General features: G+C 39.6%; 1 protein-coding gene across 2 annotated transcripts in view; it reads left to right on the top strand.

Annotated features, from left to right (window-relative positions):
- The window catches only part of LOC124796472 (endoplasmic reticulum mannosyl-oligosaccharide 1,2-alpha-mannosidase), a 118,587-nt gene that overhangs the window by 16,698 nt on the left and 83,158 nt on the right, over nt 1-18,731 (top strand). For both annotated transcript variants that reach the window (XM_047260700.1, XM_047260698.1), the window contains exon 4: nt 4,352-4,537. In XM_047260700.1, coding sequence (XP_047116656.1) covers nt 4,352-4,537 — 186 coding nt within the window. The remainder of the gene's footprint in view (nt 1-4,351; nt 4,538-18,731) is intronic.

Raw genomic sequence — 18,731 nt, 5'->3', positions numbered from 1 at the left:
CTTAAATCACTTAATAAAAGCAAGTCTTCTGATCCAGACCGTATGCCAATTAGATTCCTCTCAGAGTATGCTGATCCAATAGCTCCATACTTAACAATCATATATAACAGCTCACACTACGAAAGATCCGTACCCAAAAACTGGAAATCTGCACAGGTCACATCAATATTCAAGAAAGGTAGTAGGACTAATCCACTAAATTACAGGCCCATATCATTAATGTCGATATGCAGCAGGATTTTAGAAACATATATTGTTTGAAAATTATGAATTACCTTTCAGAGAGTAGTCTAGTGACACACAGTCAACAGGGATATATAAAACATTGTTCTTGTGAAACACAACTAGCTCTTTACACATCGAAGTGTTGAGTGCTGTTGACAAGAGAGTTCAAATTGATTCCGTGTTTTTAGATCTCCAATTGCGTGCTTATGCAATATCATCTCAGTTATGTGACTGGATTTGTGATTTCCTGTCAGAGGGGACACATTTTGTACTACTGGATCGAAAGTCATCAAGTAAAACAGAAGTGATTACTGGTGTTCCCCAAAGTGTTATAGGCTCTCTGCTGTTCTTTATCTATATAAACAATTTAGGAGACAATCTGAGCAGTCGTCTTAGGTTGTTTGCAGATGATACTGTTGTTTATCATCTACTAAACTCATCAGAGGATCAAAACAATTTAGAAAAGAAGTCTGAATGATGCGAAATTGGCAGTTGACCCTAAATAATGAAAAGTGTGAGGTCATTCATATGAGTGCTAAAAGGAAGCCATTAAACTTCAGTTACATGATAAATCAGTCTAATCTAAAGGTCGTAATTCAACTAAATATCTAGAAATTACAATTATGAACAATTTAAATTTGAAAGAACACAAATGCAAGAGATGTACTAACGAGACTGCCTATAGTGCACTTGTTTGTCCTCTTTTGTAGTACTGCTGCATGGTCTGGCATCCTTACCAGATAGAATTAACAGAGTACATCGAGAATTGTTTTCTATTATCGTGAAAGGGGGGGGGGGGGAGGAGTGTCATGGATATGATACAGGATTTGGGATGGACACCATTAAAAGGAAGGAATTTTTCATTGTGGCGGAATCTTCTGACGAAATTTCAGTCACCAACTTTCTCCTCCGAAAGTGAAAATATTTTGTTGACATTGATCTACATAGGGAGAAATGATGATCATAGTACAATAAGGGAAATGAGAGCTCGCATGGAAAGTTATAGGTGTTGGTTTTCTTCACATGCAATTAGAGAGAGGACTAATAGAGAATTATTGTGAAGGGGCTTCGATGAACCCTCTGCCAGGCACATAAGTGTTACTTGCAGATTATCCATGTATATGTGCTGTAATCTTGAATGGGATCTGAATCCACATCTGTTACCAAGGCACACAATGCAAAGAGCTAACCAAAGTGAACTAAATAATCAAGAGACAGAATGGCTGGGGGAGGAAAAAGGGGAGGAGGATTTTTGGCATATGCAGAGAAGATGTATAATGAAAATACTCTTTCTTTCTGTAAAAGAACAATGTATTACCAAATTTCTAGTGAAGCTAGTAAACAAAGTGAAAGTTTGTGAAGGTTTCCTTTATACAGAGTTCAAAAATCTTTACACGAACGACCCAAAGTCATGTTTTTGATAATACTACCTTCCATGATCCTCTTCCACCTCCCCCCCAGAGTAACCATGTTATCAAATTTGGAGGAGTGTTGGAGATGGAACTAATCGACTGCAGACAGTCCACGAACCAATTTGTGTAATTCACTGTTACTAGTACCAAAAGCCTTTAGGTTCTGCTTCAACATTCACATAAACAACAAAAAATAGTTATGATGAAAATGTAAAATGATTACTGGAAATACATTTTGTCCTTATACTGTGTGGAGTTCCAGCTCTTCAGTATGTTCCCCACACTGTGAACATTTTTGTTGCTTTATGTTAGTGTGTGCCACACAGGACTACAAATGTGCTGCACAAACAACACAGTACAGAAAAATCTCCATACTAACGTCTCCATAGACAATTTTAACAAAACTGGCATCTGTAAGTTTACTTGTAGTTCACTCCGCTCCGCTGACATATGCCAAACATGCAGGAATTTTAAAACTAAGTAATCTGAGTACCTCAGAGTCCTAGTGATAATAGTGATAATATGCTCTTAACTTTAGCACATCATCATGTTTTGATGAGCATGTCAGAATAAGTTTTGCCCAAATCTTGTGTTTGTATATGAAAATCAATGATGTGATACAAGAGGAAAGCGAAAAAGTTGTAAAAAGTGGTGTATGTAACTTTAAAACTGAGCAGTACAACAGAAAACAAAAGTACTAAAAGTGTACCGCTGCTACTGATATTCAAAAGAAATAACCCTTTAAGCAAATTCTTGGACTACTTTCCTAATGACATGCTGTCAAGCCATACAAAGGCATAAAGCAAGCCAATGTGTAGAGATCCACCTTAACAATTGATGTATTTTCATATAACCAGTCAAAATAAAATAAAAATGCATGTTACAGTTTTTAGGCCCAGAGTAGAAAAAACCCATGAATTTTGTATATTTTTATAGAAAGAAATTGAGGCACATCGAAGGTGGCACATACATATCGAAACATGTTTGGATAAGTACAAGAAGTATTACACAGTGTTTTGCAGGAGCAAAGTTTTTAGAAGCCCCAATTAAAGCAGTATTGAACAGTTCTCTCCTAACCATTTTATGTTAAAAATTTGGAAATACGTGTTTCTGTGCCCACTATGAGTGTGCACCTTTTCATAAAGTAAAACATTCGGTTTGGCAGTTTTGGAACAATAAGTTACTGTGGGCACTGTAAATTCTGGGGTTATATTAGGTACACCTTGAAAGGAATGGTCAGCAGGGGGTAGCTGATATGGCAGACTACAGTAGTCAGTTTGTGCAGCAGCAAGTAAAGAGCCTCTGTACATAAATAACCGAAGTTTCTTGTTCTGATGTGAGTATATCTTTGACAGCAATTTGAAATTGCTGCAAAAATGAACATATCTGAACATTGTGAGTTATTATCAGTGATCACAATGCAGTGGAGTTTTCCGTTGTCCTTCAGCCACAAGTACAGACAAAAGTGAGGCAACAGTGCAGTGAATTTAGGTAGGGTGTTATGAGTATCCATAATGAGTGGCAGGTCTAGTGTTGAGGCAAAAGACTGTGATGATTGCGTTAGTGAAAAAGTGCCAGAAATCATTGCTCCACAGCTGATATTAGCAATGGTTTTTTTTTCCAGCAGCATTGAATTGAATAGTTAGTTTTTAGAAATATTTTGACTGTTACAGAAGAAATAGAGAGAAACTTTGCTCTCACATCATGGCTTCCTAGCACAGTTATGGTGTTCAAACAGAAATCCATTTAGTGTTCTCCTTGAAATTCACCAAAACCAGAAGTTAAAATATGTTTTGCACGGAAAATATGGCAAGGGGTGGACCCTATGCAGAGGACATTTTAATACATTGTTCCACAGTATCAGAATTGTATCAAAAATAATTGACTCAGTATAGAAAGAGTGAAACTGCATGTCGCTCTGGTAGTAAAGTTGTAAACTGCTTCTTTTATAGTCTTTTATTCCCAACTGGCTATTGCTTTTGAAACACACCTCACATAACATACAACTTCCCATTTTGACAGTGTGATACGCTTCTATCTTATGATCCTAACAGTATATGCCAGATAAGCTAGACAGTACAGTGGAGAAGTAGTTTACAATGTAGCTACACAAAACTGATACCATATTTACTGATGACTGCGCCCTTTCTTCATGATAGAAGACACATCCTACCATATTATTTAAAAATTTCCCAACTTTTTGTTTGTGTGCTCTAGTTATAGGCTGCTCTAATTCTTTCTTCAGCGGATACAAACATTTTAAATAAATATTTTCTGCACACTGTTGATTTATTATGTATAATTTCAGTTGTTGTAAATGAATGAATTGACATTTCACTCGGCCGAAAGGTATCATTTCAGCAATTTTTCATCTTTTTACTGTTTAACTTAGTGGTGGTTTTGTCTGTGGTGTAAAGATTTAGTTTGATGCAGCTCTCCATGTTAGTCTATCCTGTGCAAGCTTCTTCACCTCTGCATTACAAGTGTGACCTACATCCTCTCGAACCTGCTTACGATAATCGTGCCTTTGCCTCCCTTTACAAATCTTAACCCCATCTATTCCCTGCATAACCAAATTGACTATTCATTGATATCTCTGGATGTGGTGTCAGTATAACTCCTAAAATAGTGCTGTAGTATGCATTCACCCATTCCAACAAATGAAAGAATTTGTATAGTACTGTCAGAATTTTAACACCACTCCATTTTTACAGAGCCATCAAATGAGAGACAGTTGGCTGTAATAGCAGCATTTAAACATGCTTGGAATGGCTACAAAAGATTTGCATGGGGTCATGATCATCTCAGACCAATAACAGGAGCGTTCCATGATTGGTTTTATTTGGGTCTGACCATTGTTGATGGGCTGGACACAATGTATATCATGGGTCTGAAAGAAGGTAATTGCACAGATTTACTGAAAATAAATTTTTCTAACACATAATTTTTAGTTTATTGAGTTACCAAGTGTGTATGTGTGCGTGCATGTTGAGTTGCAGACAGGCACATTAGCTGTCAGCAAAAGCCTTCTTCAGAAAAGGAAACGTATTCATTCACACAAGCAAGCACATCTCACATTCACGACTGCCATCTCCAGCAACTCGGACCAGCATTTCATTCTGAGCTCTCGGAGGTAACTGTCTTGTGTGTGAGGTTTACTTGCTTGTGTGTGTGTGCGTGTGCGTGTGCGTGTGCGTGTGCGTGCGCGTGCGCGTGCGCGTGCGCGTGCGCGTGCGCGTGCGCGTGCGCGTGTTTTTTTTTTCTTTTCTGCAGAAGGCTTTGGCCAAAAGCTAATATGTAAGTGTCTTTCATTGAGCCTGTCTGCAGTCTGCAACTCAATGTGTTATCTCTACAGTGAGTAGCAATCTACCTTTCTGCATCTGACATTTAAAAATGCTACCAGTCACTAGGACTTAAATGGAGGAATAGTCAGTAGAGCCTCAGGTATTGTAAGATTTTATACAAACCTATTATTTTGTTGTAGTATTTACTACTTTAATTAAAGTAGCTGTGACAGCAGAAAAGTGTTTCAATTAATTCCAAAAATAATTGCCTTCACTCACAAAACATTGGTAACATGTCTTCAAACTTCAGACAACTATACCTTCAGCAGCCGAGAGGGGGACAGAATTCTTCCAGTGACATTTGGCTGCTTCAGTGTATGATAGTCATTCAAGAAGAATGCTAAATATTTTGGGCCCTAACCACCTCCATTTAATTTTCATTACATTCCTTTATGATGTGCGCTTTGGTCTATATCATAATCTTCTTGTTTGTTTTCCTGTCTCTTCACAGTGCCCATCTTGAATATCTTCATTGCTCATTGAATTGCCTTCAGTTTTTGAATGTTTCTTATTCATGTAATTACCAAATATGCAGCAACCAGTCACAAAATCATGTTTTATTTATTCAGTTTTGCAAATCGATTTCAATTGATTAACAGCCATCATTGATGCTTTCAACCAATATGTGCCCTGAGTAGTAATACTTTATGTTTGACCTCTGTTTAAGACAGTATTACTACTCAGGGCACATATTGGTTGAAAGCACTGATAATGGCTGTTAATCAGTTGAAATCGATTATCAAAAGTGAATAAATAAAACAAGATTTTGTGACTGGTTGCTGCATATTTGGTAATTTTATGGTTTACGGTCGCTGCACGACTTGGGAACCACATGGAGCTCACCATTTATCTTATTAAAATATTGCCGTTATCAGTCAAAGCCAATAATAAACACTAACTGCATAGTTCTTGTTGCAGATACACTGGAATATTCATTTAAAAACACTGTTTGCGTTATCAAGAGCTCTCCAGGCCTGTTTTTCTTTCCCTGCCCATCCAGTCACTGATTTCACAGTTTATTTGTATTATTTTTTTTATCTGTGTGTTTATTACATTTTATTTCAGTATTATTACAAGTGATTTTCCAACCTGTTTTCAAATACTCTCTATGGAATAGTTCCATACATTGTTCAGATTTATCTGCTTCGGAGACAAACAGTAAGATGTTACCATTGAAATAAAGTGGTTGGCACAAGTTCCATGTACATGTTTTTTCGTATTCCCAGCTTAAGGATTTGAAAACTTCTTCCAGTACTGCTGTGAATAGTTTTAATGGTATGGAACTTATTTGCCTAACTCATTCTCCAACTCTGAATCTCTGCTATTGTGTTGAAGTATAATGGAAGCTGTAGCACTTACGTATATATTCTCCAGTGTACAAATATGGATTGAATTGGTGCCTCATTTATCGATGGCTCTTGGCACAGATTTTGCTCAAACTGAGCCAAAGCTTTCTCAAAATCTGTGAATTACATCTTTAAAATTGTTTTTTGTGCTATACACCACATATTAATCCTGTTTTTTTCCCCCATTACTTGAATAAAAACTAATGAATCTATAGTTTTGTTCTTTCTATCTCCTTTCTTGTTAAGTAGTAGAAGTACAGTGTTGTTCCAAATGTTCTTAAACAATTTTCCAGATTCCTTTTGTGTTATTCCCCTCTCCCACCCCCACCTCTGCTGCTTTAACCAACTTTATAGGGTCTTCTTCTTCTTTTTCTTCTTCTTCTTCTTCTTCTTCTTCTTCTTCTTCTTTTTTAAACCCTTGGCAGGCTTTATCCGCCTTAAGAAGTCGCCTTTTAAGTTTTACACACAACCACTTTTGAGATATGATGTTACTATTGTTTTAAAAGATGTGAATTTGTCATTTGTTGTTGTTGTTAAAACAGTGGCAGCTCAGAAATTGACTGATTAGTTTGTTTACAGTGAGTGGTAAAAGGGGTCGACAGAAGCGTCCCATCCCACACGCCGGCTTTGACCCATGACGTAAGGGTGTTGTCGTGTGTGACGTCATGACAGCGCGGAGTTTGGTTTGTGAGTGTGGCGTGTTTGTAGATGTCGTTGTGTTGTGGTTTGTTGTGCTCTCTGGTGGTATGTTCAGGGTTTTCGTTTGTGTGGTGTAATGGGCTCAGTTTGCTTTTGCTCATTATCTAGAATTGTTCGAGTGTCGGCTGTGTTTGTAGTGGAATTCATTTCAGTGAGCTAACGATTTTATGTGAAGGTTAATTTAGTGTTGTTCACTGTACATCGAGTGGTAATTTTAGTAAAATTAATCGGTTGTTGTTTTTGTTCAAGAATGGATATGATGGATAAAATTAACAGTGCGCAGGTCAAGGGAAGTGTTTGATCCCAATGTGTGGCTGTGTATGTTGATATTGGTATCGGGAGATGTTTTTGAGCTATATAGGCCAAGGGAAGTGTTTGATTCTAATTTATGGGATCGGGAGCTGCTGTTGAGCTATATAGGTCAAGGGAAGTGTCTGATTCCAGATGATATTGTGTTTAGTGGTATTTGGGGAGTTTTGTGTGGTTTTGTATGGGGGTGAGTGTCTAAATTTGTTTATATTTAATTTGCCCCCACCCAAAAACACCCCATTTCCCGCACTTGTCCCGTTGGTGTCATTAGGCTTTTTGTGGAAAGTGTGTGTGTTTGTTTTTCGATGTATTTTCGTCCTCATAATGTGTACGTCCCGACTTTATATGCGCCATATTGGAATCGTGGTTTATGGTCGTTTCCGCCATATTTGTGATGTCATGGGTCAAAGCAGACGGGCGGGATCGGACGCTTCCGTATTTCCGGTAAAAAAAAAAAAAAAAAAAAAAAAAAAGGTTTTTAAAAATATAGAAATTTCACTTGCAGTTTTCGTTGGATAATTTTTATTTTAACAAAAATACCGTGGATTGGTTTGTCCAACTGTTTTTAACCAGTCACCTTCATAAAAGACTGTTCACGATCGGTTTGCAGATGTTGTTGTGGTTGTACTTCCATCAGTGATGACTTTCTTCAAAGTCAATCAGACGTGGTTGTTAAGTCCCCTCCCCCCGCCCCACCCACCCACACACACACACTTGAACTTCAGTGCTGTGTTTAAATTGGATGAAGAGGATCAGCTTGTGATTTATCATAAGATAGAGGCATTATTAGGAATGTTGAATCATTAAATTGTGCATTTAATATAGCTCAAAAAAGATCTGTTCCTGATGGCTCCCGCACAAGTTGCTGTAATCCCAAATACCTCTCGTGTCAATTTATGTAAGGAAATGCTTTAAAAAATTTGATTGACATCATTATGGGAGATGGAGAGCTCGGATATATTTGTGCGAGACTGAAACTGAGCAGAAATCAACTAATTGGATGTTAAAGATTAACTAAAACTAACAAAATCAAACAATGGAAAATCCAGGTAGGATTATCAACAATGTAGGAAAAGGTAGGAATATCAACAATGTAGGAAAAGACAGATTCCAACTTACCATAAAGGAGACATGTTAAGTTGCAGTCAGGCACAATTAAAAGACACTTACGTAAATCTTTCAGCCACAGTATTCATCAGCAAAAGAGAAACTCGTATCAACCATACATACAAGCAAATGCACCTCATGCACACACAACTACCAACTGCAGAATTTCAGGGCCAGAATGCAGTTATCACGTGGGATGCAAGCAGCAATCTGAAGGGGAAGGGGAAGGAATAGTACTGTGTGGGTGGGTAGAGAGACAAATGCTGTCTGGTGGAGTGTGCAGGAACTAGAATGCCAACAAGCACAGCATCAGAAGGTTATGGGGCAGAGAGCTGGGGGGGAAAAGGAGAAGACTGGGGAAAGATGGGCGAGTGCATTGGCAGAGGACAGCAAATAAACAGGGTGAGAAATGAGAAGAGGGAGGAGATAATAGGACAAAGGGGTTGAAATTACTGGTTGGAGGGTGTGGGGGCAGTAATGTATCGTAGGTTGAGGCTGGGATAATTACGGAAGACGAGAATGTGTTGTTAGAATAACGCCCATCTGCGCAGTGCAGATGGTGGAGGAAAGAATCCAGATGCATCAGGTAGTGAAGCAGCCATTGAAATCAAGTATATTATGTTCAGGTGCATGTAGTGCCAGTGAGTGGTCTGTTTTCTTCTTGACCACAGTTTGGCGGTAGCTGTTCATCCTGGTGTACAGCTGGTGGGTTGTCATACCAATATAAAAAGCTATGAAATGGTTGTAGCAGAGCTAGTAAATGACATGGCTGCTTTCACAAGTGGCCTGGTCCCTGATGGGGTATGATAAACCTATGGCACAACTGGAACAGGAAATGCTGGGTGGGTGGATTGAGCAGGTCTTGCACTTGGGTCTTCTACAGGGATACAATCCTTGTGGCCAGGAGTTGGGCTTGAGAGTGGCATAGGGATGGACTAGGATGTTGTGGAGGTTGGGTAGGCAACGGAACACTGCTTTAGGAGGGGTGACAAGTATCTCAGATTGGATGTCCCTCTTTTCAGAGCATGATAGGTAATCAAAGCCCTGGCGAAGGATGTGGTTAAGTTGTTCCAGTGGTACTATGTGATGAAGGGGACACTCCTTTGTGGCTGGTCCCTAGAGGTGGCAGATGGACAGATGGATTGGAGATGTGAAGGGAAATGGCATAGGAGATCTGTTTACAGACTATGTCTGGGGGACAATGCTTGTCTGTGAAGGCCTTGGTGAGACCCTCAGCATATTGAGCAAGGGTGTCCTTGTCACTGTAGATACACCGTCCCTGGATGGCCAGACTGTATGAGAGGGATTTTTTGGTGTAAAAGGGATGACAGGTGTCAAAATGCAGGTACTGTTGGTGGTTGGTGGGTTTAATGTGGACAGAGGTGTGGTTGGTGCCATCGGAGAGCAGGAGGCCAACATGTAGGAAGGTGACATGCTGGATTGAGGAGGACTATGTGAAGTGGATTAGAGAAAAAGTGTTGAGGTTGTGAAGGAATGAAGATTGGATGTCTTGGCCCTCAGTCCAGATCATGAAGATACCATCACTGAACCTGAACAAGACTAGGGGTTTGGTATTTCAGTAGGCAAAGAAGGTCTCTAGATGGCCCATGAAAAGGTTGGCACAGGAGGATGCCATGCAGTGCGCACGGTTGTGCCAGGGATTTTTTTTACATACCTTCCCTACAAAGGAGAAATATTTGTGGGTTAGGATAAAGCAAGTAAGGTCTATGAGGAAAGAGGTAGTGGTTTTGGAGTCTGAAGGATGTTGGGGAAAGCAGTAAGACCCTGAGCATGAGGGATGTTGGTGTAGGGAGGTAGCATCAACAGTGACAAGTAGGGATCCAGGAGGTAGAGGAGTGGGGGAAGGTGGATTGTTGGTGGAGGAAGTGGTTGGTGTCTTTGATGTGGGAGGCTACATTATGGGCAATTGATTTGAGATGTTGGTCAATGAGGGCCAAAATTCTTTCATTGGGTGCACAGTAACCAACCACAATGGGGTGTCCAGGATTGTTGGGTTTGTGAATTTTGGGGAGCATATAGAAGGTGGGTGTGCAGGGTGTTGTAGAGGTGAAGAGGGAAATGGATTCAGTCAAGAGGGTCTGGGAAGGGCCTAAGTCTTTAAGCAGGAATTGGTGGTTGTTTTGGACTTTTGGAATGGCCCGACCCATCCTGTTTCTCTCCCCCAAACAGCCTAACCATAAAGATTCCTATCTCTGGATCCCACCCCTCCTTTTACAGTGACTTACATCTTTTCAGATTCCACTAATCTGTGGCCCTCACAAACCAGGTACTGCAAAGAAACATCTCCATGGCACGACATCCCAGAACCACCTCTGCTCCCTCTGCAAGATACTACTACTGGGCAATCCTTACTCAGTGCATCACATCTGTGAAACTGAATCCCTTGTGCTCCAATACCTTGAGGACCATTTCAGACACAACCTCCATAAGTTATCAACCTACTGACATTCTGCTTTCACCTCAGGGCACCACTATCAAACCCCAATTGTACCCAAAATGTTCCTCCTCCTCCACCCCTCATAGCAGATAAACCTTCCCTTGCTGATCTTTTCAACTTGCCACATTCCCTCAAACTCCATACCGACTCCGCACAAAATCCAGAACCAAAACATTTCCATAATGCTGTTGTTAACCCTCAGACCCATAGAAGTTTCAGTTTTATCCAAAGGCCTCACCTTTAGCTTTACACCTAGATTTAACTATGCTAGAATTGTCAAAGACTTACTCTTTTTCTCCTGATGCCTGCAATGGAAGCACTTCTGTCACCAATCCCTCCAACCAAAACACCCTAATTCCAACATTGAAAAATGCCTCTTCGAGTTCATCCAGTTATGATCCTCCTTCCCACTCCCACCTAATCACCTGCTAGTCACCTTCCAGGAATTCCGTATCACCAACTTAGCCTCACTATCCTTCCTCAAGGACCTTCCTCAGAAAACCAACGTTTTGTAGAAAAGAGAATAGCCACACATAACCTCAAAACAAATCCTGAATCGTACTACCTGCAGGCAAAGGTTGCACCACTGTTGTTATGTATCGCAGTGACTACCTGGCAGAAGGCCTGTGCCAGTTATCTGACTCCTCCATCTATAAACTCTGCCGGAGTATCCCATCCCAGAAATCCAACACAATCTCCAATCCCTGCTTAAAGCCTTAGCCCCTCCCCAGAACCTCTTCCCTGAATCCATTTCCCTGCTCACCCCTATGACACCCTGCAGGCAAGTCATTTACCAGCTCTGCTGCAACCATTTCACACCTTTTTATAGTGGTATGACTACCAACCAGCTGTCCACCAGGATGAAATTCCACCACCATATTGTCATCAAGATCAAAGTAGACCACCCCATGGCATGGCCATCTGGATCCTTCCCTCCACCACCAGCTTTCCTGAACTGCACATATGGGAGTTATCTGTAAAACACATTCTCCACTCCCTTTATTGTCCCAGCCTTAGCCTACAGTAACAAGCCTCCCCACACCCTCCATCCAACAGTTTCTACCCCATATCATCTCTTCCCCATTCTTGTTCCCACCCTGTTTATTTGCAGTCCTCTGCCAATGAATCCGCCCATCTTTCCCCACTACTCTCCTTTTTCCCCACCTCCCTGCCCCACGACCTCCTGACGCTGCAGCTGTTAGCAGTCTAGTCCTTGCACACTTCACCAGACAGCGTTCATCTCTTTCCTCACCTTATACTACTCTCCTTTCTCCTTCCGTGCCCTTGAAGATTGCTGCTTGTGTCCCACGTGATAGTTGTGTTGTGTCCAGAGATGCTGAAGTTGGCGGTCATGTATGCATGAGATGTGCTTGCTTGTGTGTATGAATGGTGTGAGTTTCTCTTTCGCTGATGAAGGCTGTGGTTGAAAGCTTTATTAACTGTCTTTTAATTGTGCATGTCTGCAGCTTAACATGTCATCTTTATGGTAAGTAGCAATCTGTCTTGTCCTACATTGTTAAAACTAACAAAATTTATTCATTTGTGAAGAACTTTAAAGAAAGATGAACTAATAGTTCCAAGTTTCATTATCAATAGTGTACACTGTAACTACAACATACGATCTGAAGATAAGGGACACTACCTGTAACAGGTCACTGTGTAATTTTAAAAAATAATAGTAACCCACAGACAGAAAATAACCATATTTTGTACTGATTATTTGACTGAGAAAAATTGAATTAATCTCTCATTGCACTTGATTTATCACTAAAATACAAATTCTTGCTCCTGTACATTAAAAAATGCATGGGGAGTGATTTTCATTGCCCCTAAAAACTGTTGGATCCTTTGAAAACCATGTTTTTGAGTTACCAACATCAGAGTAGAAAAACTGTTTCCTGAATTGGTTGACATATTCAAAAGTGCAGAAATTTTAAAGTGAAAATAGTTTGAGAAACAATAAAACAATTTGTACCAATAATCTCCCCCCCCCCCCCCCCCCCTCCTACACACCTCCCAATACTTATGTAAAAATGTCAAACACAGTCCACATACTTTTTGTATGTCATTACTTTTATCTTTTATTATTAAATATCTGTTCACACGTCCCATTAACCATTAGCCATGCGCATTAGTGCTGCCGCCAGAATGGGAAGGTGTGCTGGCTCGGATTGAATCCACCTGCTGGATTAACAATGAATGCTGGTTTGTCAACCAGCCTCGATGTGGTTTCTCGGCGGTTTTCCACATCCCACTGGGTAAATGTCGCTCAGGTACCCAAGTTCTACCTCAGTTCAATGATTCGCAAACATTTAGAATACTTTGGTCACTTTCATACAAGTAACAGACCATGCAAACTGTTGGGGTACACGTATTCTGTCCTAGGGGTTAAAGGAGTGGTGATAGGAAGGGCATCTGGCCACCCTTTAAATTAACCAGGCCAAATCTGTAACAGCCACATTGACCTTAAGCTGATGCGGGACAAAGGCACAAGGAAAAGAAGGAAGAACTATCTATATTTATAATTAATAGCTTGAAATTGTTGTTTTTCATGGTAACATTCATGAGTAAATACTTTGTATAGTTCTTGCTGTGTCAGATTTGTGAATCTCGAACTTTCAACAACTTCGTCCATCATCATCCAGAGATTATATTTCAGTACGCCACTAGGTACTCTAGTTGGGTAAATTGTATCATGGAGATGTCATGGAACTTTCATATGCTACTAGAAATTATCACTGTCTGTGACTGAAGAATTTTGGTAGCAATGCTGATTTTGTTAGATGGATGACTCAATTGATTTCTCTGTTGCCCTTCAGCATCAAGCACCCATTTCTATGCACCACTAAGGATGTAGCCACTGTCTCAATTAAAATTGTTGTTACACATTCTGATCTCAGTGGGTTGTTGGATAAGCAATCCCTTTTGGTAGATGTACGAGATAATATTCTTATTTTATGAGACATAATAGTATGTTTGTTCATGAGGGTGTATTCAGCAACGGCAGATTTGTAGAAATTTTAATATTTAATATCGTATTGGTACTCTGTGCAGCATTCTGAAATTGTTCATATTGACCAACCAAATTAAAATTCCAAGAATACTGAAATCAAGGCTGTCTTTTACTGGGTGCAGCATCTCTCTAATTTTCTTGAGTGGTTGGAAAATGGGGTGAGTACTGTGTCTGTTTAGGACTCTGCCCATTTTATTGGTCATAGCTCTAAAGAAAAGAAGGAATGCTACTGGCTGATAATCTTCTGGAGGAGTATCTCTGTGTGTTTCTAGCTTAATGTGTCAATCACAATAACAGTTTTTGTAGAATACCTTTCTTAAATATGTAATTTCAGAATTGGGAGTGTTCCTTGTCACACTTTTAGCTCTGTGCGTCAATGTATTGAAAACTGCTTTCTTGTGGGCTGGATGATGAGAGATTTGTGCACAGAAATATAGGTCAGTGTGTGTTGGCTTTCAGCAAACAGAGTGCCCTAGCTGCCCATCTTCTATTTTTTCAAATAGAACATCTAAAAATGTTAATTATAATTCTCGCTCCATCTCAGCAGTGAACTTGATATTAGAGCACATACTATTCATATGGTCAATGAACAGGTAAAGAGCTAAGATTCCATGTGGCGAAATTAGCAAAGTGGGTGGCTAAGGCACTCTCTTTATCAGAAGGTAACATGTATCCCCAGTATATCGCTGCATAAATCTTTCATCATCCTCTCCATAAGAAAGAAGTTTTCAAGACACTTATACGCAGAGCTAAGAACTATCTGTGACAAGGAACACCTGGATTCCAAGATAAAATATCTGATGTTGTTGTCTTCAGTCTGAAGACTGGTTTGATACAGCTCTCCTCACTACTGTACCCTGTGTGATTCTCTTCATCTCCAAATAACCACTGCAACCTACATCCTTGTGAATCTGATTACGGTATTCGTCTCTTGGTCTCCCTCTACAATTTTTACCTGCCACACTCCCCTCCAGTACCAAATTGGTGATCCCTTGATGTCTTGGAATGTGTCCTATCAACCGATCACTTCTTTTAGTCAAGTTGTACCACAAATTTCTTGTCTTCCCAATTCTATTAAGTATCTCCTTATTAGTTACATCATCTATCCACCTAATCTGCAACATTCTTCTGTAGCACCACATTTCAAAAGCTTCTGTTCTCTTCTTGTCTGAACTATTTACCATCCATATCTCACATCCATACATGGCTACACCCAAGACAAATATCTTCAGAAAAGACTTCCTAACATTTAAGTCATGTTAACAAATTTCTCTTCTTCAGAAATGCTTTTCTTGCCATCGCCAGTCTACATTCTACATCCCCTCTACTTCGACCATCATCATTTATTTTGTTGCCCAAATAGCAAACTTTTCTACTACTTTATGTGTGTCATTTGCTAATCTAATTCCCTCAGCAGTCACCTGATTTTAATTTGACTACATTCCATTATCCTTTTTTTATGTTCATCTTTTATTTTCCTTTTAAGAGACTGTCAGTTCCATTCAAATGCTCTTCCAAGTCATTTGTTGTCTCTGACAGAATTACGGTGTTTTCAGCAAACCTCAAACTTTTTATTTCTTCTCCCTTGACTTTAATTCCTACTCCAAATTTTTCTTTGGTTTCCTTTACTTCTTGGCCAGTGTACAGATTGAATAACATCGGGGATAGGCTACAGCCATGTCTCACACACCCTTATCAACCACTACTTCCCTTTCATGCCCCATGACTTTTACAACTGCTGACAGGAGTCTGCACAAGTTATAAATGGGCTTTTGCTCCCTGTATTTTAACCCTGCTACCTTCAGAATTTCAAAAGCAGTGTTCCATTCAACGTTGGCAAAAGCTTTCTCAAAGTCTACAAATGCTATAAAAACATTGGTTTGCCTTTCCTTAACCTGTCTTCTAAGAAAGTCGTAGGGTCAGTATTGCCTCGCGTGTATCTACATTTCTCCGAAATCCAAACTGATCTTCCCCAAGGTTGTCTTCTATAAGTTTTTCAATCATTCTGTAAAGAGTTTGTGTTAGTATTTTGCAACCATGACTTATTGAACTGATAGTTTGGTAATATTCACACCTGCCAGCACCTCCCCTCTTTGGAATTGGAATTTTTATATTCTTCTTGAAGTCTGAGGGTATTTCGCCTGTCTCATACATCTTGCATGCCAGATGGAGAGTTTCATCAGGGCTAGCTCTCCCAAGGCTATCAATAGTTCTGGCAGAATGTGATCTACTACTGGGACCTTGTTTCAACTTAGGTCTTTCAGTGGATTGTAAAATTCTTCTCGCTGTATCAATTCTCCCATCTCATCTTCATATATGTCCTCTTCCACTTCTATACAATTTCCTTCAAGTCCATCTCCCATGTAAAGACCCTTTGTATGCTATTTTCACCTTTCAACTTTCCCTTCTTTGTGTAGGACTGGTTTTCATTTGGTTTACATTTGTCCCTAGCCATTCCTGCATAGCCATTTTACATTTTCTGTCAATCTCATTTTTAGACGTTCTTATTCCCTTTTGCCTGCTTTATTTGCAGCATTTTTATATTTTATTCTTTCAACAATTAAATTCAATACCTTTTCTGTCCAAGGGTCTCTATTAGGCCTTGTATTTTTACCTATTTGATACTCTGCTGCTGTAATTATTTCGTATCTTAAAGTTACCCATTTGGCTTCTACTGTTCTCATTTCCCCTGTTCTACTCAACTGTTGGCTAGTGCTCCCTGTGAAACTCTCAACAACTTCTGGTTCTTTCAGCGTATTCAAGTTCCTACCTTTTTGCAATTTCTTTGGTTTTAATCTACAGTTCATAACCAATAAATTGTGGTCAGACTGCACATATGCCACTGGAAATGTCTTACAATTTAAAATCTGGTTCTGAAATCTCTGTCTTACCATTATATAATCACACTAAAACTTTCTAGTGTCTCTGTGTCTCTGCCACATATACAACCTTGTTTCATGGTTCTTAAACCATGTATTAGCAATGATTAAATTACGCTCTGGCAAAATTCTACCAGGCGGCTTCCTCTTTCATTCTTTTCCCCCAGTCCATAATCACCTATAATTTTTGCTTCTCTTCCTTTTCTGTCTGTCAAATTCCAGTCCCCCATCACAGATTTTCGTCTCTCTTAACATCTAAATAATTTCCTGTGTGTCATCTTACATTCCTTAGATTTCTTTATCATGTGTGGAATTAGCTGGTATATAAGCTTTTACTACTGCGGTCTATCTTAGCCACAATAGTGTGTTCGCTATGCTGTTCATAGTAGCTTACATTGATTCCTTTTTCTTATTCGTTATTAAACCCACTCCTGCATTACCCATGATTTTGTTTTTATAACCCTGTATACACTTGACCTGAAGTCCTGTTCCTGCTGCCACCGAACTTCACTGATTCCCACTATATGTAAATTCAACTTATCTCTCTCACTTATTAAATTTGCTAACATACATGCCTGATTAAAGGATTGAACATTCCATGCTCCGATCTGTAGAATGCCAGTTTTGTTTCTCCTGGTAATGACATCTTCCTGAGTAGTCCCCACCTGGAGATCCAAATGAGGGGCTATTTTATCTCTGGGATTTTTTACCCAAGAGGATGCCATCATTTAACCATACAGTAAAGCTGCATGCCCTCAGGAAAAATCACGGCTGTAGTTTCCCCTTGCTGTCAGCCATTCGCAGTACCAGCACAGCAAGGCCGTTTAGGCTAATGTTACAAGGCCAGATCAGTCAATCATCTAGACTTTTACCACAGCAGCTACTGAAAAGGCTGCTGTGCCCCTCTTCAGGAACCTTAAATTTGTGTGGCTTCTCTACAGATACCCTCCATTGTGGTTACACCTACAGTACAGGTTTCTGTATCACCAAGGCACGCAAGCTACCCCACCAATAGCAATGCCCATGGTTCATGGGGGGCAATATCTGATAAGAAACATGTCCCAAAAGAATGGCTATAATGGTTGAGATATTAAGTTAGCCATATCTAAGAAAGAAAAACACTGAGATAATCAATGATCAGAAGATGAGCAGCTCATAGACTTCCTCCATGTCATTAGAGCTATGAGAAATAAAACAGGCAAAATGTTGGATGGACATAGTATTCATTCCATTTTCCAACCGCTGAAGAAAATTAGAGAGATGTGGTGCCCAATAAAAGACAGACTTGATCTCAGTGTTCCTGGAATTTTAAAACAGCTTGTGAATGGGATAGCAGTTACATTTCTCAGTCAGTACGAACGATTTCAGAATGTCACACAAAAGCAAACGCCATTTAAATATTGTGATATTGATGAATATGCTGTTGCTGAACACAGTCTTGTGAACAAACAATTGTCTTTTACAAAACAGGAATATTATCCCATGTGTATACTTACTGAGATTTGATTATCAAAGAAACCACTGAGATCACAATGTGTGACGGCGGCTACACACTTAGTGGTGCTTGGAAAAAAGTGCTTGATGCTGAAAAGCAACAGAGAAATCAGTTGTGTCATCCATTGACTAAAGAAATGAGCAATGCTCTTCAGTCATGGACAACAACATAATCTCTGGTAGCATACGTAAATTCTGTGACTTCATGACGTCTCCATGACAAACTGTAATTTGGCCAACTAATGTAATCTCCTGTCAGTGACGACGGAGGATGCCACTGAAAGTTTAAGATTCACTAATATGATGTGCAAGAACTCCCTTGAAGCATTTATTCAATATCTTGAACTATTCAAACATTTAAATAAATCTTCAAACGTTCACACAAATTTTATCTTCTTCTCTGCAGTTGTTAGTCACAAAAATATTCTGTGTATGTTATCTCACT

This window comes from Schistocerca piceifrons, chromosome 4, assembly GCF_021461385.2.
Source record: "Schistocerca piceifrons isolate TAMUIC-IGC-003096 chromosome 4, iqSchPice1.1, whole genome shotgun sequence".
NCBI classification, from domain to species: Eukaryota; Metazoa; Arthropoda; class Insecta; order Orthoptera; family Acrididae; genus Schistocerca; species Schistocerca piceifrons.
This window is presented reverse-complemented; position numbering and strand designations above follow the sequence as displayed.